The 27,289-nt window shown below is 41.4% G+C and overlaps 1 protein-coding gene across 5 annotated transcripts in view; it reads right to left on the minus strand.

The window, feature by feature from the left end:
- Positions 1-5,736: 5,736 nt before the first annotated feature.
- The window catches only part of LOC137374374 (rho GTPase-activating protein 6), a 642,504-nt gene continuing 620,951 nt past the window's right edge, over positions 5,737-27,289 (minus strand). For 4 of the 5 annotated variants that reach the window (XM_068040368.1, XM_068040371.1, XM_068040370.1 and 1 more), the window contains 4 exons: positions 21,425-21,522; positions 18,243-18,505; positions 11,135-11,224; positions 5,737-8,418 (listed from right to left, as the gene is read on the minus strand). In XM_068040368.1, the coding sequence (XP_067896469.1) occupies positions 7,685-8,418; positions 11,135-11,224; positions 18,243-18,505; positions 21,425-21,522 (1,185 nt within the window). In that variant the 3' untranslated portion in view covers positions 5,737-7,684. The remainder of the gene's footprint in view (positions 8,419-11,134; positions 11,225-18,242; positions 18,506-21,424; positions 21,523-27,289) is intronic. The other variant, XM_068040369.1, reaches the window with a different exon arrangement.

Here is a 27,289-nt window from a genome sequence, read left to right on the forward strand (position 1 = left end):
AATAGATGTTCAAAGCATATCTAAGTGTCAGACACAAGGATCAGATAACTTCTTCCTACTGTTTGGAGCACAGTGCTTGTGCCTTACAGCCATAGAGCTCGAATTTGTGAACTGAGACTGGACTTACCTTGGCATTCTTATTCAATCCAGAAAAGCCTTCTCCTTATCTGCTCTCATGGCCAATGGACATGGGTGACACTGTTGACTCGACGAGACATCTTGCTCCTGCAAGGTGGTTTCCTGCCATCCTCAAATCCTCTGTTGCACCTCTTCTGGCAGTCCGCGAGAGGGGAACGTTTTAGTCACATTCTCTTGCCCACCTTCCGTTAAAAAAAACTGGATCAAATTCAGAGCAGCAGACCTTTTTGGATATCCTTTCTCCTGACAATCACACTGGCCTCTGAGCAGGTCACAAACATAACTCGAGCACATTTTAATGATATCAGTGAGCTTACTGAATTGAGGAGGTCGGCTCTGGCACAATTTCAGTTGGGATCGCTGGGTCAGCCCCATTAATACACAGCTTCAACAAGGTAAATGCAAAATAAATTCTTTAATATGGCTAGTTATTTTCGTTATTACTGAGGAGCTAGTGTGCTATACTTGGAATGTAAAATTTGCATTTTTTTGTCCTGTGAAATTTTAATATGAACTTGTCTAAAACGTGCATCTTAAAGCTGTAGTTTTCATTAGATTTCTATTGTTGGTTGCAAAAATTATTTAAATTTCTAGAATTATAAATTTAATCTTAAAACATTTTCTTATTTTAAGCACTGTCTCTCTACTGCCATACTATAGATGACCAAGGGAATGACACTGCTTTAAAATACTGTATAAGGAATAAAAAACATATTTCAGTAAGGCCACTGAACTAGGTATCAGCACCCTCTGCTGGCAAGTAAGAGACTCAGAAATTGGTTGCGACAATACCATGCCTAAAACACAACCAGAGGTATCCTGAATCTTCTTTCTATTTCCCCAATAAACCATCAGACTTGTCCATATTGGGCAAATCTTAGAAGGGAGATTTTCAGCTGCATCCCCCAGGTGCAGGGAATGAATATGTGGCATCCCCGCCTCTAGTCAGATGGTGAAGAGTAGGAGCCCAGCTCCAGTTAAACCTGGTGATCGGAGACGAGAGTCTGGTCTCTAAATACTGGGTTGGCATCCATTAGGGTACTCACAGAAGGATGAAGTGACCACTGACTTAGGTGTAGTATCTCCACCTTGGAGTCCGAAGGGTTGGTTTGGGTCTTACTCCAGACAGCCCTGGCAAGTGGGCACTGGGGCACTGGCTCCAAATACTGGGTTGATGTTCAGTGCAGGTACTTGTGTCTGATGGCTGTGGGTGGGGCCCCCACACTGTAACGGGTGGATGGAGAACTTTAGCCTTGGTTGCAGCCCAACTACATGAAGGTACTTTGAAGCTAAGAACCACCAGGAAGTCAATGAGAAACCACCTCAGCTCCTCTTCCATAGTAAGTGGTTCAACAATCTTGCGTGTGACTTGACCTGCCCAAGGACAGAATGTAACTGGCAGATGGACCCTATGTGCTGCATTGCTCAAAAAGGCAACAAGTTTTGTCAGACAAGGTGCAGGCATCATGCTGTCTGTGCTGTAATCCAGGTACACTATCCTATTACTAGTTATGCTACTGCTGTACTGACGTTCTTCAGTTAGCTCTACAGGAACCAAGTCATATGCTCTGGTAACTACAGGCAGAGGTGGTTACAGCCAGTTGCCTGTCAGAAATCGTCAAGTATTGGTTGCAGTATGAAAGCAGATGGTATGAAGTCCTAATAAGAAAGGCAGCCTTGTTGATAATGGATATCCTATTTGACCCTGAGCTGAGCTTCTGAACCAATATTCTCTCTATCACCAAGACCGCCTATTTCCACCTCTGCAACATCGTCCTTCCCCGTCCATGCCTCACCTCATCTGCTGCTAAAACCCTCAACCATGCCTTTGTTACCTATAGACCAGACTATTCCAATGCATTCCAGGCCACCCACCTTGCACCTCTGTAAACTTGAGCTCATCTGAAGCTCTGCTCCATGTTTACTAACTCTCACCGAGTCCCATTCATCCATCACCCTTGTGCTGACCTACATTGGCTCTCAGTCCAGGAATGTCTTGATTTTAAAATTCTCATCCTTATTTTCAAGTCCTCCAAGACCTTGCCCCTTAATAGCACTGCGACCTCCTCCAGCCCTACAAGCCTTCAAGGTCTCAGCGCTCCTATAATTCTGGCCTCTTGTGCATTCCTGATTTTCTTTACACCACTATTAGTGGCTATGACGTCAGCTGCCGAGGCCCTAAACCTCTACATCAATCAACCTGTCTCTCATTCTTTAAGACCCTCCTTAAAACCTATCTCTTTGAGCTGTTTGAGGATCTCCCTAGGTGGCTCAGTGTCAAACTTTGATAACACTCCTGTAAAGCACCTTGGGACATTTTATTATGTTGAAGCCGCCATATAAATACAAATTATTGTAGCTCACATTTTAATGACTGAAAATAGCTAATAATTCTTTTCAGCTCAAGTTATGCCTTTCTAGATCTATGGTGATTCATGCAATAAGGGAAAATGTAGGCCATATTTATACAATGTGAAAATAGAGCAAATATACACTGAATTTTCCAGTGTAGTATAATCGTGGTGATATTACACTTTCCTCTCTCTTCTATTGCTGGTTTTCTTTCCTCTTTGCTTCTGATTCTTCTGTTTGTAGCTCACCTGTCTGTGAGTGCAGAGGCCACTATCCTGTTTTCTGCTGTTTGCTTTAAGGGATAGTTTGTTTAAACTCTCTCCCATTGTTCATCTGCATTGAGTCAGTGAGATCCACCTCAGAGTTAGGTCACTAGTGACTGAAGTGGCTTTCCAATCTGCTATCTGAATAAAATGGTAGCCAGGTTTGGAATTCAATATCCTGCAGTTACCACTCTTGCTGTTTTATGTTGATTTTTGTTTCCTACACCACAGTGGGAGCTGTAGGGGTTAAAGTTAGTTACTCAGACTGGAGGAAAGTGGGAAGTAGTGCTCCACAAGAATTGGTGCTGGGACTGCTGCTGTTCACTATTTACATAAAATGAATTGGTCTCAGGAATCGAAAGTACAATATCAAAATTCACAGAAGGCACTGATTTGTATAGATAATACTGAGGAAGAATGCAAAAAATACAAGAAGACATTAACAAACTTGTAGAATGGGTGTTTAATTAACAAATGATTTTTAATATAGAGAAATGTGAGATAGTGCAGTTTGGTAGGAGGTATAAGGAGTCCTCGTACTCTTTGGAAAATAAGAGTCTAAATGGAGTAGAAATTGAAAGGGATCTAGGGGTAAAGAGTCACAGATTAGTAAAAGTAGCAACACAGGCTAAAGCCATGAACAAAGCCTTAGAATTCATTCTGAGAAGAACAGAATTCAAAAGCAGAGAAGTTATGATATACTTACGTAGAACCTTGGTTAGATTACACTTGAGTACCTTGTACAGTTCTGATCTCCATATTACAAAAAAGGATGTAGATGTACTGGAGAAGGTGCAAAAAAGATTTACTAAGGTGATAACAGAACTGAAAGGGTACAACTGTTAGGAAAGACTAAACAGGCTGGGGTTCTTTTCTCTAGAGAAGGCAGCAGAGTGACCTGATAGAAGTCTGTAAAATTATGAAGGTTTTTTTTTAGGGTTTCCACTTGTGGGGGAATTTGAAGACTCGGGGCCACAAATATAAGATAGTCACTAATAAATCCAGAGAGTGATTACAATGTGGAATTTGCCACCACATGGTGTAGTTGAGATGAATAGTATAGATACGTTTAAAGGGAACCTAGATCATTCTCCTGGGCAAATGGGACTTAGTGCAGGACAGAATATGGGTGGCTGCAATTTTGGACAAGGTGCAGTCTATTATATGGAGATCAGCAAGGGTTCTAGAGCAAGCAAAAAGGGCTTCAGCAGTGGAGGGATTGAGACTGGGCAGTGTTATGAAAGTGCTTCTATTTTTTAATACTTTTTGAGGACTCGTGTTTTAGAATTGTGGAGATGGATTCATCAGAGGACTGAAGTGATTCCATAGATGCTGGACTTTGTTTTTTAAAAAAGGGTCACTGGAAGGACTCTGTTTGAAAACAACATTTACTGGATGTCACATGTCTTCAACTAAGTAAACAACAGGTGCCTTCTGACTATGGGAGTTGTTTACAAGAGAAGTGATATGTCAAGATTTATGGTGCTCAAGAGTGGGTTTCATTTTTGAACACTGTTTTGAGTCAGTTGAAAGTCAGCCTGATAAGAGACCAGTTCATCTTTTCTCCACCTCTTTGAGAAACCCTGAGACTCAAGTGTAAGAAATAGACATCTCCTGAATGAACTGCTTCTGAAAAGATTCCAGTGACCCATCTACATGTACTCAGATGCCAGACTGTATGTCATCTGAAACATAGCATATCTTATCCATTTTCTTCAAGAATTAACAAGTACTTTGTCTAAAGCATCTTTATTTTTCCCGTAACCAGTGTATTGAGTAGCTAGAAGGGAATATATATATTTACTGTCATATTTCAATCTGTGTTAAATCTTTGCATCTTTATTGACTAAGTCTTATTTTAGAATAAATTAACAATTTTGTTGTTTATTAAAGAAATCTGGTTGGTGGATTTTATTCTGAAGTAAAAGTAGAGTATATAATTGGCCACATCAGCAACTAGGTAAACATTTACATTTATGTTGTGACCTGTGGAGAAGTGGAACTAGAGAAAGACAGTGCACTCCTCCCACCTTGGTCAGAACAGCAGACACACAATATTACAGAGATACAAATAGCTGGTGTTAGTGAGAGATGAGATATGGGATTTGAAACTCTGTTCTTGGTCAAGCAAACACCAGGGTTTCACAATGTTCAGCAGGATTGGGATGAATTTTCACCTTTACCAGATGAAATGCAAGGAGTAGAGGATCAAACAGCCATTTCTCACCTCAATGAGTGGTCAAGGTGAGGGATGGAGTCAGTGGTAAATGAAAAAGGGTTTATGATGGGAACTGAACATGATGGCTTCAGACTTCCCAATATCAAGTTGTAGGAAGTGACTCCGAGCCACCCATGGTAGGGTTGAAAGAGGTGGCGGAGCAGAGGGTCTTTAGCGTACGCATGAAATCATAGATGGGGAAGCGGACGGGGGCTAGTCCTTTGGGAAATTCTGGAGTTGACATTACAAGCTGCATTTGTTTAGGCAAGTATGAAATCACACAAGGGCAGCTCCACAGAGCTGTGCAACGGAGGTGAGGCAATGAAGGAGAATGGTGTGGCCCACCTTGCCTAAAAACTAGGTGAGGATAAAGAGGGATAAACGCACCACAGTCACATTCACTAAGCATGTTGTTGGTTACTTTATAGCCAGAGCCATTTTGAATCTGAGAGAAAGGCAGAAGTGCAGCTGAATGGATTCAACCAGGATCATTATGCTAAAACAATACAATTAGTCATCCATTTGACCTCAAATCATTCTGATGTTGTAACACAATGCCTCCTCTGTACTTTCACACCAAATGCTTTATTATTATTATTTTAGGCACATAACAGGTGGCTTCAATGGAAATGAAAATTGTGTGGACTGTTAAACAGGCTGCTGATCCTCTATCACCCATTTTGAACTACCATTCAAATGATTTGCACCCCCATAATCTGCAATGTTCCTTGTACTCTATAAAAACTCAGAAATCAGGCTTGCTTCATGATGTTCTTTTTAATTGGATCTTTACGACACATGTAAGGCTTAAGATTACTTTATAGGAACAGTCTTAGTTACCACTTTAAGACAATATACTGTGCTAGGTCACAACTGTTTCTACGTCATATATGTATTTGCCTTTGATTGGCAGAACATTTTAAACGTGAACAATTGTGGCCAGCTGCTGTCCAGCCTTCGAGCTAATTAAATGTAATTTTATAAAATAAACATTTCCTTTCTGAAAATAAAACAAATGGAATTGTATGAGCTTGCGTCTTATTACTTTGGCACAATTGTTTAAAACAAAAATATATCTTAGTCTTGCTTTAAAAGGTATACTGTATGCAAATCCCGCATTTGAAAACATGAAAAATACTTAACCTGCCATTTCCCCATACTTTAAACTAAATGATATTGCAATCCCTGCATGGCAAGAATTCTTCAGTTTCACCTGGCTGGAGATCGATTGCCTTAGACTGCAATCAATCTGCAAAGATCGCACTCTGGACTGTCAGTACCATGTAGCAATTGTGATGCTGTATTCTCTTTCCTTGTCGATCCTGTTCTTCACATTCTAAGAAAGGGTATGGAGGGGAATTGGAGTTACTTGCAAAACCTGTGAATAATGACACAGCAATGATAACTGGCAGTACAGTAACTAGGTTACTTATTCACAGGGGTGTGGGCTGGTATTTGAGACTGGCAAAGGTAGTCAAAAAAATGGTATCCTACAAAGAAAGTTGACAGTAGTTAAAACCTTGATACTGCAGTGGTTACTTCATTTAGTCAGCGGCAAGAAGGGCTTGTAATGTCTTTCTTTTTGGGCCTCCTTATCTCGAGAGACAATGGATACGCGCCTGGGGGTGGTCAGTGGTTTGTGAAGCAGCGCCTGGAGTGGCTATAAAGGCCAATTCTAGAGTGACAGGCTCTTCCACAGGTGCTGCAGAGAAATTTGTTTGTCGGGGCTGTTGCACAGTTGGCTCTCCCCTGGCGCCTCTGTCTTTTTTCCTGCCAACTACTAAGTCTCTTCGACTCACCACAATTTAGCCCTGTCTTTATGGCTGCCCGCCAGCTCTGGCGAACGCTGGCAACTGACTCCCACGACTTATGATCAATGTCACAGGATTTCATGTCGCGTTTGCAGATGTCTTTATAGCGGAGACATGGACGGCCGGTGGGTCTGATACCAGTGGCGAGCTCGCTGTACAATGTATCTTTGGGGATCCTGCCATCTTCCATGCGGCTCACATGGCCAAGCCATCTCAAGCGCCGCTGACTCAGTAGTGTGTACAAGCTGGGGATGTTAGCCACTTCGAGGACTTCTGTGTTGGAGATACGGTCCTGCCACCTGATGCCAAGTATTCTCCGGAGGCAGCGAAGATGGAATGAATTGAGACGTCGCTCTTGGCTGGCATACGTTGTCCAGGCCTCGTTGCCTTGTAATGTACACATTCAGATTCCTTATAAGACGACAACAGAAACATAAGTCGGATACACAACATAGAGGCGTTGACGCTACTGCCAGTCATTATAGCAACAAAGTAAGTACAATGATGTATGAGAAATCAGAATGTATTCTTTTCTCTCTGAATGTGGTTCTGAACATAATCGCTTACAGAACATAAAATGAACCAAATGTACGTATAAATACAAAATCAATTGAAATTACAACACAAAATAGATATATATTTCATGTATAGTTTATGTATACAGCAACATTCAAATGTATTGTCCTATGCTAACGCTTTAGGTGCTGACATACAAACTGGCTTTGTACAAGAATGTTAAAGACTGTGCTGTTTTACACCCTGAAAAGTAAAAGAAAATTAAAAATATCGCACAAATATAAAAATATGTTTTGTGTAATGATAGGATGAATTTTGATTTGTTTCTTTAAAAAAATTATTAAAATGACATCTAAACAGTGTCTACTTGTTTGCAGTTCATGATATCATACTAGAGTTTCTGGTAGTGAATCTGCATTATCTGCAGACAGGAGCTCCCAGATTTGCCATCGTTCTCTCTGCCATTCCACCCAGTCAGGTTCTGCTAAGTTGTTCTTATTGTTCTGACTGTCTGTCTGGCTGGAGCAGCTTCTATTCTCGTCATTGCAGGAAACTGAGTCCTGTTGCTCAGGTTTGGTCATTGACTGCTTGGGCGATGTCACCTTTAGTTCCACTGAACTTTGCTGAGTCTTTTGAACTCTTGACAGAGCTTGTTCTTGATGTGTACTAGCTTTGTTAGAAGTCAGAGAACTTTGTCTCAATAGACCGGGGTATGGAGGAGGGGGTCGAGTCTCATTTCTGTTGATGTCTCCGTGCCTAAAATGGGTCTGCCATACTTTCTTGTGCAAGAAAGAGGTTTCTGAGGTTTTCTGATGAATTTCTTCTGCACTTCCCGTGGAATGCTGATCACGCCTGAGGCATAAGGATTCCAGGCTCAGCTGCACATGTTTCTTACTTCCTGCCACTTGAGGGCTACTACAAACACGGCTCACAGGAGCATGAGGTCTGCACTCAGGGGCATCTGTGGTTGTATGAGTTCTTCGCACAGGCTGCTTTGTATTGTCTAGAGACGAGGTGGAAGAGGCCTGAGCTACAGGCCAGTCTGCTGTGAGGTTTCCCTGTGACAGAGAACACTGTCTTTGCTGTAATGCACTGCTTTGGTAAATATCCCCATGTGAACCTAGGTGAAAAAGAATAAGGAACAGCTAGTAGATTTTGAGTTAACATGTCAATCTTCTAATACTATGGTATCTAAAGTAATTCAGTGTAGAATTCTGAGGAAAAATGACATTTGGAAAATTCAGCAATATTTATTCCTTGAATCTGTTTTAAATGAAATTGTATTGTCATTATTCATTAACAATGAAACTATTGTAACAGTTACGTGGAGAAACTCGAGAAACTGGAATTGCTTTCCTTAGAATAGAGAAAGTTAGGGAAGATTTAAGAGAGGTGTTCAAAATTATGAAGGGTTTGTAGAGTAAATAAGGAGAAAATGTCACTGGCAGGAAGGTGGCTAGCCAGAGGATTTATTTGGAAATCTCTTTCAAAGAGCTGCTGGCTCAGGCACAATGGGTCAAGTGGCCTCCTTCTGTGCTGTATGATTCTAGGATGCAGGAGAAAGCTTTTCATATTAAGCTCCAGATGGTACAAGGTAGTAAAAAAAAATCAACCTTATGTCTGGAATAAGTGATCATGATTTTGAAAATGTTTGCAGATGTGTCTTAGAAGTTGTTTTTTGAAGTCCCAGATTCCGATGAGATTCTCAGGCAAATCACATGAAGCATTGTAAGGGAACTCATAAATCCTACAACTTGTATCATTATACGCTACATAAATGAATGGGATACAGTTGAATAATTTCAAATTATTACTGGTGAAAAAATATGTTTTTACTTAAATGTCACCTTTCAAGTCTTTTAAAAGTTAGTCCCTCTTTTAAAACTACTGTATGTGCAAGTGTAAGATGGGTTCCTAGTGGCATACATTCTTTACCCCTCCTGAACAATTAGGTTTTCAGCTGTCCTTCTGTTCCACAATTGAAGAAGGGTCACTGACCCGAAACGTTAACTCTGCTTCTCTTTCCACAGATGCTACCAGACCTGCTGAGTGGTTCCAGCATTTCTTGTTTTTATTTCAGATTTCCAGCATCCGCAGTATTTTGCTTTTATTTCCTTTTTACGTACCTGTAGAAGCTTTTACAGTCCGTTTTTATATTTAATGCTAGCTTACATTCATATTATATTCTCCCTTTATCAGTTTCTTGGTTCTCCTTTGCTGTATTCTAAAATCCTCCAAATTCTCAGGTTTACTGCTATTTCTGGCAACTTTATAGGCCTTTTCTTTTAACCTTTTACAATCCTTAACTTCCTTTGTTAACCACGGTTGACTGCCTTTACTTTTGGGGTTTTTGTGCCTTGAAGAAATGTATAATTGCTGTAAACTATGTAATATTTATTTAAAGTCTATCCATTATGCACTGTCATACCTTTTAATGTATTTTCCCAATCCACCTCAGCTAATTTGCCCCTCACACCTTCATAATTTCCTTGTTCAAATTTACCACCCTGGCTTCAAATTGAACTACCTCAATTTCAAACATAATGTAAAATTCTATCATATTATTGTCACTCATCCGTAAAGGTTCTTTTACAACAAGATTAATTAGCCCTTTCTCATTACATAATACGAGATCTAAAATAGCCTGTTCTCTACTTGGTTCCTCAACATACTGCTCTAGAAAGCATCCCTAACACACCCCAGAAAGCAGAGGATAGGGATAAATGGGGCATTTTCAAGTTGGCAGGCTGTAACCAGTGGAGTGCCACAAGGATCAGTGGAGAGGCCTCAACTATTTACAATCTATATTAATGACTTAGAGGAAGAAACGGAGAGTAATGTATCCAAGTGTGCTGACCATACAAAGTTCGGTGGGAATGTAAGCTCTGAGAAGGACACAAAGAGGCTGCAAGAGATATAGACAGGTCAAGTGAGTGGGCAACAAGGTGGCAGATAGAGTATAATGTGGGTAAGTGTGAAGAGATTCACTTTGGTAATTAGAAAAGCAAAATTTTTTTAAAAGGTGGGAAATGTTAAATGTTGATGCTCAGAGATTTGGGTAGATTTGTACAAGGAACACAAAGCTAGCATGCAGGTACAGTGAGCAATTAGGAAGGCAAATGGCATGCTGGCTTTTATTGCAACGGGTCTCGAGTACAAGAACAAGGAAGTCTTGCTACAGGTGTACAGGGCTTTGATGAGACCACACCTGGAGTAGTGTGTGTAATTTTGGTCTCCAAATCTAAGGAAGGATATACTTGCATTGCAGGGGATACAGCGAAGGGTCACGAGATTGGTTACAGGGATGAGAGGCTAAGTAAACTGGGCCTATACCTCTCTGGAGTTTAAAAAAAAGACATGATCTCATTGAAACATTCAAGATTCTGAAAGGGCTTGACAGGATAGACACAGAGTTTCTTTCCCCTGGCTGGGGAATGTAGAACACAAGGCCACAACCTCAGGATAAGGGAATAATCATTTAGGACGCAGATGAGGAAAAATGTCTTCATTCAGAGGTTTTTGAATCTTAGAAATTCTCTACCCTAGAAGGCTGTGGATGCTCCATCAAATAAAATATTCAAGGCTGGAATAGATAGATTTCTCATGGAATCAAGGGACATAGGGACTGTGCAGGAAATGGAGTTAAGGCAGAAGATCAGCCATGATCGTACTGAATGGCAGAGCAGGCTCGAAGGGTTATATGGTCTACCCCTGCTCCTATTTCTTATGTTTTTATAACTGTCTTGTCTTTCAGCTATAGAAGTATGCAGAGTGGGCAGAGCCCTCCAAAGGGTTAAAAAAAACAAACAAAAAAGTACTTCACTTATTTGCTGTACCTGTTATCCCTTCACCTCTAGACCCACATTTCAATGTGGAATGCCAAGTTCCCCAAATATTAGTGTGTTCTTCTGAAGTTGCATTTTTATCTGAAAGAGAAGGAAAGACACAGAACTACTTAAATTTACCTATTTACAACCCAAAATGTAAAGTGTGATAACGAATCAGCAGCCCATTCCACATCTCTCGATTTTTCATTTTATTTCCATTGAAGTAAATTCCATTTTAGATTATTTTGGATATATTGTGGACTGCACAATAAGTACCTTATTAACAGACAACAATTTACATAGAATTTTAAGGCACAGAATCAGGCCATTCAGTTCAACTAATCTATGCCCTGATCAAGGAGTCAATTACTGCAGTAAGGAGGGATGATGTCTTAGAAGGTTCCTCAAATGAGGCCATATGGGTAGAACTTAAAAACAAAAAGGGGCAATCACTTGGCTGGGCGTGTACTACAGGCCTCCAAATAGTCAGGGAGAGATAGAGGAGCAGATATGTAGGCAAATATCAGAGAGGTGTAAAAATAAGAGTAATAATAGTAGGGGATTTCAACTTCCCCAATATCAACAGGGATAATCTTAGTGCAAAAGGCTTAAAGGGGGCGGTATTCTTAAAGTGCATACAGGAGAGCTTTTTGAGCCAGCACGTAGAAAGTCCTACAAGAGAAGGGGCGGTACTGGACCTAATCCTAGGGAATGAATAATCCTAGCACAAGTGGTAGAAGTGTCCGTGGGGGAGCATTTCGGGGATAGTGGCCATAACTCTAAGATTTAAGGTAGTTATGGAAAAGGACAAAGATGGACGGGAAATAAAGGTACTGAATTGGGGGAAGGCCAATTTCAATAAGATAAAACAGGATCTGGCCAAAGAGGACTGGGAGCAGCTACTTGTAGGAAAGTCCACATCCAGTGGGTGTCATTCAAAAAGGAAATAGTGAGAGTTCAGGGCTAACATGTTCCCGTAAAGGTGAAGGATAGGTCCAACAAGTCCAGGGAACCCTGGATGTTAAGGAAAAAAAGAAGGCTTATGGCAGATTCAGGGCGCTGAAAACAGCGGAGGCCCTAGAGGAGTATAGAAAGTGCAGGTGGGTACTTAAAGTAATTAGGAGAGCGAAGAGGGGACATGAAACAACACTGGCGGGCAAGAGAAAGGAAATTCCTAAAAGGCATTTTATAAGTATATTAAGGGCAAGAGGATAACCAGGGAAAGAGTAGGGCCCATTAGGGACCAAAGTGGCAATGTGTGTGGGGAACTGGAGGACATAGGTGTGGTTTTAAATGATTACTTTTCATCTGTGTTCACTATGGATAAGGACAATGTAGGTGTAGAGATCAGTGAGGGGGATTGTGATATACTTGAAACATATTAGCATTGAAAGGGAGAAAGTATTAGCTGTTTTAGTGGGCTTAAAAGTGGATAAATCCCCAGGCCCAGATAAGATGCATCCCAGGCTGTTATGTGAATCAAGGGAGGAGATAGCAGGGACTCTGACACAAATTTTCAAATCCTCTCTGGCCACAGGAGAGGTACCAGATGATTGGAGGACAGCAAATGTGGAACCATTATTCAAGAAGGGTAGGTAGCAGGGATAAACCAGGTAATTACAGGCCAGTGAGTCTAACATCAGTGGTAGGGAAACTATTGGAAAAAATTCTGAGGGACAGGATTAATCTCCACTCGGAGAGGCAGGGATTAATCAAGGATAGTCAGCATGGCTTTGTCAGGGGGAGATCGTGTCTAACAAACTTGATTGAATTTTGAGGCGGTGACTAGGTGTGTAGATGAGGGTAAAGCAGTAGATGTAGTCTACATGGACTTCAATAAGGCTTTTGATAAGGTCCCACATGAGAGATTGGTTAAGAAGGTAAGAGCCTATGGGATCCAGGGCAATTTGGCAAATTGGATCCAAAATTGGCTTAGTAACAGGAGGCAGAGGGTAATGGTCGTGGGTTGTTTTTGCAATTGGAAGCCTGTGACCAGTGGTGTACCACAGGGATTGGTGCTGGGACCCTTGCTGTTTGTAGTATACATTAATGATTTAGACGTGAATATAGGAGATACGATCAGTAAGTTCACAGATGACACGAAAAGTGGTGGTATCGTAAATAGTGAGGAGGAAAACCTTAGATTACAGGACGATATAGATGGGCTGGTAAGATGGGCGGAGCAGTGGAAAATGGAATTTAATCCTGAGAAGTGTAAGGAAATGCATTTTGGGTTGACTAACAAGGCAAGGGAATATATCATGGGTGGTAGGATCATAGGAAGTACGGAAGGTCAGAGGGACCTTGGTGTACTTGTCCATAGATCACTGAAGGCAGCGGCACAGGTAGATAAGGTGGTCAGGAAGGCATATGGGATACTTGCCTTTATTGGCCGAGGCATAGAATATAAGAGCAGGGATGTTTTGATGAAGCTGTATAAAACACTAGTTAGGCCACAGCTGGAGTATTGTGTACAGTTCTGGTCACCACACCATAGGAAGGATGTGATTGCACTGGAGAGGGTGCAGAGGAGATTCACCAGGATGTTGCCTGGGCTGGAGCATTTCAGCTATGAAGAGAGACTGGATATGCTCGGGTTGTTTTCTTTAGAGCAGAGAAGGCTGAGGGGGACCAGATTGAGGTATACAATATTATGAGGGGCATTGATAGGATAGATGGGAAGAAATTTTTTCCCTTAGTGGAAGGGTCAATATCTAGGGGGCATAGATTTAAGGTAAGGGGCAGGAGGTTTAGAGGGGATGTGAGGAAAATTGTTTTCACCCAGAGGGTGGTTGGAATCTGGAACAAACTGCCTGAAGGGGTGGTAAAGGCAGGAACCCTCTCAACATTTAAGAAGTATTTAGATGAGCACTTGAAACACTGTAGCATACAAGGCTATGGGCCAAGTGCTGGAAAATGGGATTAGAATAGATAGGTGCTTGGCCGGCACAGACACGATGGGCCGAAGGGCCTGTTTCTGTGCTGTATAACTCTATGACTCTATGCCAGTGCTCCACATGAGCCCCATCCCACCCTACTTCATCTAACTGTATTAGCATATCGTCCTATTCCCTTTTCCTTCATGTACTTATTTAACTTCCCCTTAAATGCATCTATGCTATTTCCCTCAACTATTCCATGTGGTAGCAAGTTGCACATTCTAACCAATTTCTGGGTAAAGAACTTTCTCCCAAATTCTTTATTGTATTATTAGTGATTATTTTATATTTATCACCCTTAGCTTTGGTTCCCCTCCACCCCCCCCCCCCCCCCAATAAGTGGAGATAACTCCTTCATAATTTTAAAAGACCTCTATTAGGTCTCATATCCTATAAGTCAACTCCCAGCTTCTTATCACATATAGAAAGTGATTATGAAAATGTCCACCCATTAATATTAGCTTCAAGAGGATTCTAGTTTATACACAGAAGGGAGTCACTCAAGATTTGGCACAATAGTAGTTGGTTTCATCCTTCATCAAGTAAATTATATTTATAGGAAATGTTGTCAGACAGCAAAACAATCAAGAAAAACTGTGAATTTCTGATATTAGCTCATTTTAGGATTTGACTGGAACTGCAGAAGTTTACATTGGAGAAAGCAGCCAATGAGCCATCCTAACTGTGCCAGCTCTTTGCTAGAGCAATCTAAAGTTAAGCTCACTGCCCCTCAGTTTCACCATAGCCCTGCATTTTCCCCTGATTCAAATATTATCCAATTTTCCAGTAATAGATGTCATGGCCTCTGCATTAACCATCCCCATGGCAAATCTCCAAAAATTCTTGGAGTACAGAAATTTCTTCTAAACGCTCTCACTCTCAGTGATAGGACTAAATTGAGGGGCCTCTCATCACCTACTCTCTAATCTGAGGCAATGGATTTTCCTCAATCACTCTAGCAACATCATTATATAATGTTAAAAACTTCTATTAAATCTCATCCAAACCTTTTCTGCTCCAGTGGAAATAGTTCCAGTATCTCAAAGCTCTCCTCAAAACTTTAGTTACCAATCCCTGACATCATCCTGGTGAATCTACACTATGATTGCTATGGTTTTACTGTCCTTTCTTTAATAAGGTGATGTAAATTGCACACAGCATTCCAACTGTGGCCTAACCAATGTTTTGGATAACTTCATCTGTACTTAATGTCAATATTCACAATACTCAAAATTTAACTGGCTTTTCTCGTGGACTTATCTACTTCCTTTGCACTTACAGAAAATTATGCATAAGAATCCTTTTGTTCTTTGCTCATCCTCTCTGCACACTTGCTAACCTGTCTATATCCCTGTTTGCCAAGCCTCCTAGCTTTTGTGTTTCAACATCAATGTGTGTGGACCAAAAATTAAAAGGATGTAACATAAACAAGAAATGGTGGAAATACTCAGCAGGTCTGGCAGCATCTGTGGAGAGAGAAGCAGAGTTAACGTTTCAGGTCAGTGACCCTCCATTCTGATGAAGGGTCACTGACCTGAAATGTTAACTCTGCTTCTCTCTCCACAGATGCTGCCAGACCTGCTGAGTATTTCCACCATTTCTTGTTTGTGTTTCAGATTTACAGCATCTGCAGTATTTTGCTTTTACTGAAAGGATGTAGTCTGCTTATAACACTGAGGACCTGACTGTAATAAGAAAGGAAAAGACTTGCATTTCTACTGCATGCTTCACAACCTCAGGATATTCCAAAGCACTTTAAAAACAAAGAAATATTTTTGAAGCGCATGTAGTGTTATAATGTAGGGAAACACAGCAGCCAATTTGCGTACAGCAAGGTCCCACGAACAGTAATGAGAGAATGACCAGATTATGCTTTAGTGATGTTGACTGAGGGATGAATATCGGCCCCAGGACATGGGAGAGAACTCCCCTGTTCTTCTTTGCATTGTGCCATGTGATCTTTTACATCCACCGGAGAGTTTAAAGTCTCATCTGAAAGGCGGCACCCTCAACAGTGCAGCACTCGTTCAGTACCACACTGAAGTTTCAGCCTGGATTATGTGCTCAAGTCTTTGGGGTGGGTCTTGAACCCAAAATCTTCTGACTCCAAGGCACGAGTGCCAGCGCTGAACCATGGCTTGCCCAAGAAGAAAGCCAGACCACATGGAATAACACTGGCACGTAGCAACAAAAAGGCAATATTTTCTTCAACTGTAGCGGAAGAAAGCCAGAGCACAAGGAAAAATGGTGACATGCATATATAACTAAAATGCTACATTGTTGACCAGTCTAGAAGATTACATCACTGGCCATTTCACACATTATAAACAATAACATTCAGAAATGTCATCCAAGCTTCCTCAGTACACTCTAATTTATTACAACCCCTGTGGGACATTTAATCACTGTGCCCAGAAATGTTTGGATTAGTTTCCTCTCCGAAGAGGTACACAATGATTGCTGCCAAGCAACTTGTGCATGGTTTCATGATTAAATCACATTATCTGACAAATACTGCACAACATAAACTGACATGAATATGGAAAACGATGCGAGATGTTGTGGTTTCTCTAAAATATTTTGCAGATTCGTTGTTTTTTGAAAGTTCAATACTAATGTGTGATAGTGCCATCCAACTATGGCTAAAATGGTTCAATTCCATCTTCCCAACCAGGAGCACAGGCCGAAGATTCAGGTCTACAGAGTTATAGCTCTACCTCAGAACTGTGCTACCTGCAAATGTAGCTCTGTACTGGGAGCAGAAAATTAATCCTATAACCCTAACATAGAGGATTGAGAATCATACAGCACAGGAGGAGGCCATTTGATGCATCATGCTAGCGCCAGTTCTTCAAAAGAGTGCCCAAGTAGTCCCACTCCCACACTCTTTTCCCACAGCCCTGCACTTCTTTCGTTTTCAATTATATATCCAATTCCCTTTTGAAAATTACTATTTTAATCTACTTCCACCAACGTTTCAGACAGCACATTCCACATAATCAAAATCCATTGTGGAAAAAAAAAATCCCCTCTTTTGCCAATTATCTAATGTGGCCTCTGGTGACTGACTGTCCCACCAGTGGAAACAGTTTCTCTTTATATACTCTATCAAAACCCCTAATATAGAGGAATTGCTGAGAAATAGTTTATCAGTACTGCAAAGTCACTTTTTATCCTGGGCTGATTAGTTTTTCCCCCAAGAATATTTTTACTCTCAGATGATTTTGATTTGATCACATTTAGGGCACAATGGTCATGTGGAAATTAATAACAGCTTTTTGTCATAATGTACCAAGACACTATAATAATATAAGCAGCTACTAATGTTCTTAAGAATGAGGAAGATTGTTAGTGATGGTGAGCGAGGGAGGTGTCAGAAACTGCAGTGGAGTTGGGACGAACACTCCTACACATCATGGCTGCACATTAAGAAGTATTTTTTTCCCCAACAAAACTCACTTTTTTGGTGACAGCCTCTAATGATCCCAGAGAGTGCAGAGATTCAGTCTATTTCAGCTACTGATTATAATCACATTACCCGCATTAACTTTGGAAATTTCCAGACCACCATTATGCTGGCCTTTGATTTAGGGTTTACTAAAATTGTTAAACAGTAAAAGGACAAACAACAAAATATACACTGTTACACTAATTGTTTTAGCTCCTCATGTAGTTAAAGAAAAAGTTTGTAATGGCTAAGCTAAAGTATTCTTGTGTAGAGATATGTTTCCTTTTCTCACCATCTAGAGAAGCTATCTGACCTCACTATCCAAGGCTGTCTGATTCGGAAAAAAAAATCAAGAAGTGCCTTGAAAGCGAGTGGGACAATGTGAATTTAAATAACGTTTTTGTTCAACTCAGTGAGAACTGCGAAATCAAAGACAAATTTAAACAAATCGATAATTGGATGGCTTGGCCCCTCCCTCAGACAACTGTCCTACAAAAAACAAATTGGTGCAACAGTTGTATTAAATTAGGCTGGGTGATGGTTTTGGTAAGTGAAACTGGTTTTTAAGCCCCAATGTACCATGATAGAATGAAAGAGGTCAGTACTAAGCTAAACTTTAAGACAAATAATGCTTAATTTTTTTTTTTACACTCTTTACTGTCACAATTATTGCTTTTTGTACTATGAAGTGTGGACAAATGGACAACTGTACATATTGTACAAGCCTTACCTTTTTCAGGCCATGAAACTGGAGAGCTATCCCCAGATTTGGATTTTAAGTGTCCAACTAAAGCATATTGTTCAGGAACTTTATAGAGTTTCTCAGAACCAGGGCTGAGGTCGTCTGGCCTCTGCACTAACAGCCTGTCTGAGAGCACTGGAGAGTTATTGTCATAGGGTGAGACTTCTCCACTTGAGATCTTGTTGGAGTCAGTAGATGAGTGTCGTCCTCCCAAAGAATAGGAGACTTCTGCTCTCGTCAGATCTGGACTCCTGTTAAAGATGATCACATCAGATTTTAGCTAATTCAAACTCACCAAACTATGTGTCACATGTTCGTTACGTGCCCTCAAAGTGCAGTGCTACTTTACTCAGCTAACTAAGGTGCCAGCTGTGACTCAGTGGATAGCACTCTTACTTCTTAGTCAGAAGGTCATAGGTTCAAGACCCATGCCAGAGACTTCTGTGCATAATCCAGGCTGGCACTTCACTGCAGTACTGAGGAATTATTAAACCAAGGCACCGACTGCCCTTTCAGCTGGACATAATAGATCTCATAGTATTATTCATTGATGTACAAGGGAGATCTTCCAGTTTCCTGGCCCATAGTTATCCCTCAACAAACAGAACTAAAACAGATTTTCTGGTCATTCACTCCATTGGCAGTGGGACCTTACTGTAGGAAATATGCCAGCCAAGTTTATCCACATTGTAACACTGACTACACTTCAAAACTAATCCGTTGCTTGTGAACTGCTTTGGATGTCCAGAGATCATGAAAGGCGCTAGGTAAATGCAAGTTCTATCTTTCTTTAACTGAATATTTCTTTCAGAGCTCATCAGAATGAGGTGCGTCAGCGTTAAGAAAATTAATCCCTTTGCCCATCAGTCTGTGTATCAAGTAGCACCACTCAGCTGTTGCACAATCAAGAAATTCACAGAAAAGCTCCCTTGGCTTTGCCTCTATTGTGAATTAACTGCAAACTCTCAAACATAATTATACATCATACACTTCATACAGAATTTGGCTAGTTTCCTCCTATACACTAGGAACAGGGGTGATTCCATTTCACTTGGGACTTTAATTACAATCATCAGAGAGGAAATTTTCGCTCTATCATTCTGGACTGAATCTCAACCTGAGGTAAAAGACCAGAGTTATTAATCCACTGTCACTAATTTGCCAGTTACATTTTGTCAACTAATAACATCTATGTCATTAAAAGAACTGTTTATTTTAGCCTGCTATAAGTCAAATATCCATATTAATTACTGAAGCAGTCATTTCTATCCTTTCCTTTATAATTCAATTCTCACTGTCTGTAGATCAACATCCATTCTTACAAGGGAGGCGCAATCTAAGCTCATCTACATTTACATCATTTACATCATAGAAACAAATATAGGCCATTCAGCCCTTCAAGACTGTTCCAATTAGTTAATAGCTGATCTGTACCTCAACTCCATATCCCTTCATACCTTTACCCAATAAAAATCTTTTTGAAAGCTCCATTTGTCCCTCAGCATCTACAGCCTTTTGTGGGAGAGGATTCCAAATTTCCACTACTCCTTGTATGAAAAAATGCTTGGTCATATTCCTCCGAAATGGCCTAAGATCTAATGTTAAGATTATATCCCCTTGCTTTTGATTCCCCCACCATAAGAAATAGTTTCTCTGTGTCTATCTTACTGAATCTTTTCAACATTATAAATCTCTTCATCAGATCACCCGTCATCCTTATAAACTCAAGGAACAGAAGTCGGCCTAAGCAATCTGTCCTCATAATCTAACCCTGTAAACCTTGATATAATTCTGATGAATCTGCACTGTAGCCCCTCCAAGATCAATATATCCTTCCTGAGATGCGGTGCCCAAAACTGAACACAGTACTGCAGATAGGGTCTCACCAAGGCTCTGTATACTGAAGCACAATTTCCTCCCCTTTATAAGCCTGCCGCAGGAGATAAAGGAGAACACTCCATTAGTCTGTTTGATCCTTCTTTGCACCTGTCTTGAAGTGATTTGAATGAATCTATGGTTTATGTTTCCACTTTTTTTAGGTTCCAATCCAGAGTAAACTGAGGGAATGAATGGGGGATCCTCTATCAGCTGTCTTTAAAGCATTGCATGCATCATGAGTTTGGATGGTGGATATGGATTGTTAGCACAAAATTACCCCAATCCAATTCACACTGCCATTAAATTATCAAATTTGACCACAATGATTTATGTGGGAAACAATCAAGAGACCATTCTGTAACTGAAGTAACCATGCTAGATGTAGGGTAACCATTCTAAAGGAGTGCTGTCCTCACTCAAGTGGGCCGATGTGTGTCTCCAGTGCCACATCAATGCTGTAGACTCTTAATTGCCCTCTGAAGTGGCCTAGCAAGCCACTTGGTTGTATCAAAATCACTATCAGGGCAACTGGGGTTGGGCGATAAATGCTGGCTTGAACAGAGATGCCCATATCCTGAGAATGAACATATCTAACCTATCAGCTTGATGCCAACATATTCCCCAGGTGTCTGTTATGGCTCAGCAATCAGTGTCGGGGCTCGGAGTCCCAATTCAGAGATTTGAGTAGATAATCCACGCCAGCACTTCAGTGCAGATCTCGGCTTAATTATAGAGAACAGCAGAGTTCTCCCAGGTGGCCTGGCTAATATTTATTCCTCAAACAACATCACAAAGTGATGATCTGGTCATTATTTCATTGCTGTTTGTCGGACCTTGCTATGCATAAATTAGTTGCTGTATTTTCTACGTGACAACAGTGACTACACTTCAAAAAGCACTTGATTGGCTTTATACAAAAGTTCATGCCTAAAGAAAAAAAATACACAATTTCTACCTGTTAACTGGATTCTGCCTTCACCTTACTAGCTGAAATTAATATGCTTTGAGGTTTTCAAAATCAGAGCACATATTCTTGACTGTATCCAGATTGGATAAATCAGAGCAAATACATGCAGATATTTACGTTTTGTAAAACGGGATTCCTCGAGGTTTTCTGAAACACTTTGTACTATACACCAGTTGGTGGCTGCTGCCTTAGTTGTACATTTGCTTACCTAGTTTGCTCATACCCTACATGAACAGCAGAGGTCAGTAGAAAGAAATGTATTAGCTTAGGGTGAAAAACAGCACTACGACTTGAAAAAGAACCCACAATGGCAAGAGTTACTCACGATGACTGTGAAGCTTTCCTCCGCAGCAAGTAGTCAACAACATCTGGATCTGTCTCTAGCAAGCTCATCAGCACCTCATTCTGTAGCTCCGGAGGAACCTGAGAAAAAACACAAATTATACTTTACAGTCACAGGATGTACTCTGAAATTAACATGAAGCATTGCAAACTTACACCGTGTATGGAATCTTGTTGAAACAATTACATTTTCATTCTTTTAAATATGTAGCATTATCTAGACGCTATGCAGTCTGAGGGCAGCCAAGTGGCTTGGTATCTGATGGCACACATCATGGCAAGATGCAGGTTTGGGCCCATGATTGCCCATCTCAATGGAGGGTCACTAGGCAGATAGCTCCTTACAGGGAGAGGTTGGAACGTTTGTGGTCAAATAACCCAGACCCAGGTTCATCTGTCTCCTACCAATTGGATAATAGATTTGCAGGAGCAGAGACTTGGGATCAGATTGTCTGCATGCCCTCTTGGCCAGAGAATGCGCCCTGGTGTGACGGGACGTGAAGACGGTCAGATGGATTTTGGGTTCTAACACCAAATGTCACAAAATCAGTAACTGGGGGATGGGTGGTGGAGAAAGAGAAGAGAATGCAGACAAGCTAGCAGGCAACTACTATGGGGATTTGATTAAAGTAAGGAACTGTTAGGGGAAAAACCAACCACATGGTAGTACATTCAGTGGTAGCATACACGCCTTAGTCAGAAAGTTGTGGATTCAAGTCCCAATTCAGATACCTGAGAGCATAATCTAGGCTGACACCTCAGTGCAATGTTGAGGTAGTGCTGCACTGTTGGCGGTGCCATCTTTCAGAGGAGATGTTAAACAGAGATCTGTCTGTCCTAAAGCAAAACATTGCAGATGCTGGAAATCTGAAATAAAAACAGAAAACGCTGGAAATACTCAGCAGATCTGGCAGCACCTGTGGAGAGAGAAACAGAGTTAATGGGCTGCATTTTATTCTGGTGACAGGGGTCCTGGCGGCAGCTGGAAAAGGCCCTGCCTCGGTCCTCCTTCAGACCCCCGAACCCATTTCACGGCGTGCAGGTAATTAACTGCCCGCTGTCAGCGATGCCATGCGTTTAAGAGTCAAGCTTCCGTTTCAAGAGCTGCCAGCCAGTTGGAGGGCCAGCAACTCTGCCGTTCTGGCAGTGCCAGAACTGGGAGCAGTGGCCACTGCTGGTACTGAAGGAGCCCTGCAGCATTGAGGAGTGAGAAGATCCCAGAACAGGTCATTGGCACTGGCGATCCCAACTCCATTCAGGCAAGCACCAGCGACGGGATCAGGTTTGGGGGGGTGGGGGGGGGAGGGTTCTTCCCAGGTTTTTGGAGGGGGTGGGGCGTATGGCAATTGGCATTGGGGGCCCCTCTACCCTGCCAGGAGGCCACCAGGTTTTATCTGGCACTTTTCCCCTTGGCGGCGGACCACTCCGCCTTCTACAAAATTGAGGTGGAGGCGGGAAGAGACCCAAACGTGACCATTAATCGGCCACCTAAGGGCCTCAATTATCCTGGGGCAGGAAGGCTGTCCTCAGTTTACCCACCCCGGACAAAATGGCAGGGGACTCTGGCAACGTGGAAACGGCACCCCCTGCATTTTGTTTGCCCCACTCCACCTGTCTCTTGGCCCGCCTGCAAGGGCATAGTAAATTTTTTCCCAACGTTTCAAGTCGATGCTCTGATGAAGGGTCACAGACCTGAAAGATTAACTCGGTTTCTCTCTCCACAGACCTGCTGAGTATTTATAGCATTTTTTGTTTTTATTATCCTGTCTGCCCTCTCAGGTAGATATAAAAGAGCCCATGGCACTATTTCAAAGAAGAGTAGGAGTTCCCCTGCTATCCTGGCCAAAATTTATCCCTCAAACAGCTAAAAACAGATGATTTTATCATTTATCACATTGCTGTTTTAGGGACCTTGCTGTGTGCAAATTGGCTGCCCCATTTGCTACACTACAAAAGTAACTAGACTTGAAAAATGCTTCATTGGCTGTAAAGAGCATTGGGATGTTTGAGGTCATGAGAGGCAATATATAAATGCAACTTCCTTCTGATTTCTCCCTAACCAACTCCCCAAACATTCATTCATGTTCAATACCCTTCGTACAGAGCTGCAGCGCACCCAATTCCTGTATCCCAGCAACTTGTATATTTTGTATGCCAATCCCTACAAATTATGAAACTTGCAAACAATCATCTTTCACGTTGATTTAAAACTTTGAAGTCTCCAGAACCAGAGAAACAAGCATTTTAAATGAAAAGTTCAGATGCTTTTTATTAAGAGGAAGCCTGCATGTAAATACAAAATTTTCACAGATCTTGCCAAGTTGTTGTATTCTTTTAGAAAAAGCTATTTGAGTGGACTGGGTGGGGACAGATTCTGCTTTTTGACCACAGCCTACTGTCATATGAGTTAATAATGTACAAATCCAGGAAATATTTCAGACACTCCTTGGGAAAATTGAATTTACTGTGCTGCAGCATCCCTACACCTGCATTATGCATTCACTGTAAAAAGGCATGTCTTTTACAAAATTCAGCAAGCCTTTTGAGTAGGTAAAAAAAATTATTCTTTTATGACAATGTCATGTGATGTAATGATGCCAGTAGTGCAGCCTGTGTAATTGAAACCTTATGGGCCTTGAAAATATGCTGCAAACACTTCAACTCCACCTGAAATTTATTTCTCTGCTATTTTAACAGAGGCTTTAAATGGTTTAAAACAAATAGATTAAAACTTCTGTTAAAATGGTAGAAAGATAAGTTTTAAAATGAATCTTTAAACATCAATACGCCACTGGCTAATTTCAATGCTTGCAATGGAACAGGAAAGCTTGAGCAAATGCTTCGTGAAATTGATGTCTCTTCGAGCAATCACGATTCTTAACAAAAGAATCCATTTTGTTTAGAATCAGAACAAAAATTTACTGCAACCAACAGTTTGGAATGAACAGCTACCCTATCTTAAGGGATCAGCTTGTTATACAACAACTATAGAAAGTACAGAGGAGATCTAAAAAAGGGAGTAAGAGGAAGAAAGAGAGAATATAAGATCAACAAAAAAATTGCATTTATATAGTGCCTTTAATGTAACAAAACATCTCTAGGCACTTAACAAGAGTGTTATCAATAAAAATGTTGACACCGAGCCACAGAAGGAGATATCAGGACAGACAGTTAAGAATGAAACCAGGCGGATATAGTCCCACGCAACTGGACGACGGAGAGGTGTTGGAGGAGTATGATGTAAACAACCATGTCAAAGGCTGCAGCCAGGTTGAAAAAGGTGAGAAGGAATAGCTAACTTTTATCACTGTCAAATAGGATGTCATTTGTGACTTTGATGAGGGTCACAGTGTCAGGGTTGGAAACCTGATCAGAGGGATTCAACCAGAGATGGGCATGGATTTGGGAGGTGACAACACACTCAAGGACTTTGGAAAGTAAAAGGAGGTTAGAGATGGGGCAGTAGTTTGCAAGGACAAGAATGGTCAAATGTGGGGTGATGACGGAAAATTTGAAGGGGAAGTGGCCAGTACCTGAGGAGAGGGAACCATTAACAGCAGCTAACATGGAGGCCAGGAAGAGACGTTGATTGCCTGTTCAACTGCCTATTCACCAGTCATGATCCTTGTGTCAAAGAAGTCCACAAGCTCCTCGCGCTTGTTGTTGAAGGTGAGGGCGGAGGAAGCATGGGGGGGGGGGGGTGGTTTAAGGAGATAGCTTGTAGTGAAGAGAAGCCTGGAGTTATCTTTGCATTCCAGGATGGTCTTTGAATAGTGAATGACTCTATGATAGAGCATTATGTGGTCCAACCAGTTCTAGTGATGCAAGGTTAAACCAACTGTCTTCCATAGACATTCATATTTTTACCCTTGGATTTAAGGGAGCAGAAATGAGAGGTACACTGGGGGAACAACAGGCTGAGAGAGACAGGTTTTAACGAGTAAAGGGAATTAAAGGTGGAGGAAAGAGTGGGATTGAGCACATCAGTACCTGCAGAAATGTTGTGATGACTAGTGGGTCACAGGCTAGATGGTTGGAAATTTGAAAATGCAGTGGTAAGGGACTTGAGGGGGAAGTTTTTTCCAGGGGCAGCCACAGAAGGAAGTGGGGTTCAGAGAAGGATGGCAGATGTGGGTGGAGAACGATACAAGGAAGTGGTCAGTGTTGGCTTTATCCGTGATAATCACAACGGGAGTAGCAAGGCCACATGAGATGGCAAGGTTGAGGGGGTAGCCATGAATATGGGTAGGAGAGTTTATATGGAGGTAGAGATTTAGGAAGGAAAGAAAGGCAATGAATTTAGAGAAGAAGGAGAAAAAGCGCCAAGACGAAAGTTGAAATCACTGAAGATGAGAAGTGAGGGGTGAGAAACGTGGCATGCTATTTGGGTGGGCGATACAGAACAAGGATTTTAACTGAGAGGCATGAGGGCTGGAACAAGGAGAAATTCTCAAAGGAAGAGAAGTTGCCAGAGGAGAAGAGAGAAAGATCAAAGTGTGATTTAAAGATTAGGCTACACCACCACCAACATGCTTTCAGCAGGAAAAGTGATGGAAGGTATAGCTAGGCAGTGAAGATCTATTAAGGGAAAAGGTGTCAAAAGTCTAATGAAAGCCCACATACACAAGATTAGATTAGATTATTGGATAACATAAAATGTAATCCAAAATTCTCTTATAAACACATAAATTGTCAAAGGGTAGCCAAAGGAATGGTGGGACCGATTAGAGACTAAAAAGATGATTTTGTCGAGGCAGGGGCACTAAATGAATACTTTACATCTGCCTTCACTAGAGAACAGGATACTGTCAACATAACAGTAAAAGAGGAGGCAGTAGTGATATTGGATACAATAAAAAAAGACAAAGGAGGTATTTAAAAGGTTGGCAGTCCTCAAAGTAGAAAAATACCTGGTCCAAATGGGATGCATCCGAGGTTACTGAGGGAAGTAAGAGAAGAAATTGTGGAGGCCCCGGCCATAATCTTCTAATTCTCATTGGATATGGAGGTGGTGCCAGAGGACTGGAGGATTGTAAAAATTATACCCCTGTTCAAAAAAAAAAAGGAGAGGGGGGTAAAACTGACAACTACAGGCCAGTCAGCTTAGGGACAGTGGTGGGGAGACTTCTGGAGACTGTAATCTGGGACAAAATTAATTGCCATTTGGAAAAGTATGGGCCAATAAATGGAAGTCTGCAGACATATCATGTGTGACTAACTTGGGAGGGGTTATTTATTTATTTAGAGATACAGCACTGAAACAGGCTCTTTGGCCCACCGAGTCTGTGCCGACCATCAACCACCCATTTATACTAATCCTACACTAATCCCACATCCCCACCTGTCCCTGTATTCCCCTACCACCTGCCTACACTAGGGGCAATTTATAATGGCCAATTTACCTGTCAACCTGCAAGTCTTTGGCTGTGGGAGGAAACCGGAGCACCCGGCGAAAATCCACGCAGACACAGGGAGAACTTGCAAACTCCACACAGGCAGCACCCAGAATTGAACCCGGGTTGATGAGGGTAATGTGGTTGATGTTATTCTATGGACTTCCAAAAGGTGTTTGACAAATTCCCATGGGATTAAAGGGACATGGTGTCATTGACATAGAATTGGCTACAGGATAGAAAGCAGAGAATAGTGGTGACTGGGTACATCCTTCCAGTCTGAAAAAGTGGTGTTCCCAGGGGGTTGCTATAAGGACCACTTTTTTTTTTGATATATATTAAATGACCTTGATTTGGATACACAGGATATAATTTGAAAGCTTGTAGATGACATATAGTAAACAATGAGGATAGTAACAGTCTGGTAAAATGGGCAGGCATGTGGCAGATGAAAT

Source organism: Heterodontus francisci, chromosome 10 (assembly GCF_036365525.1).
Source record: "Heterodontus francisci isolate sHetFra1 chromosome 10, sHetFra1.hap1, whole genome shotgun sequence".
NCBI lineage: Eukaryota > Metazoa > Chordata > Chondrichthyes > Heterodontiformes > Heterodontidae > Heterodontus > Heterodontus francisci.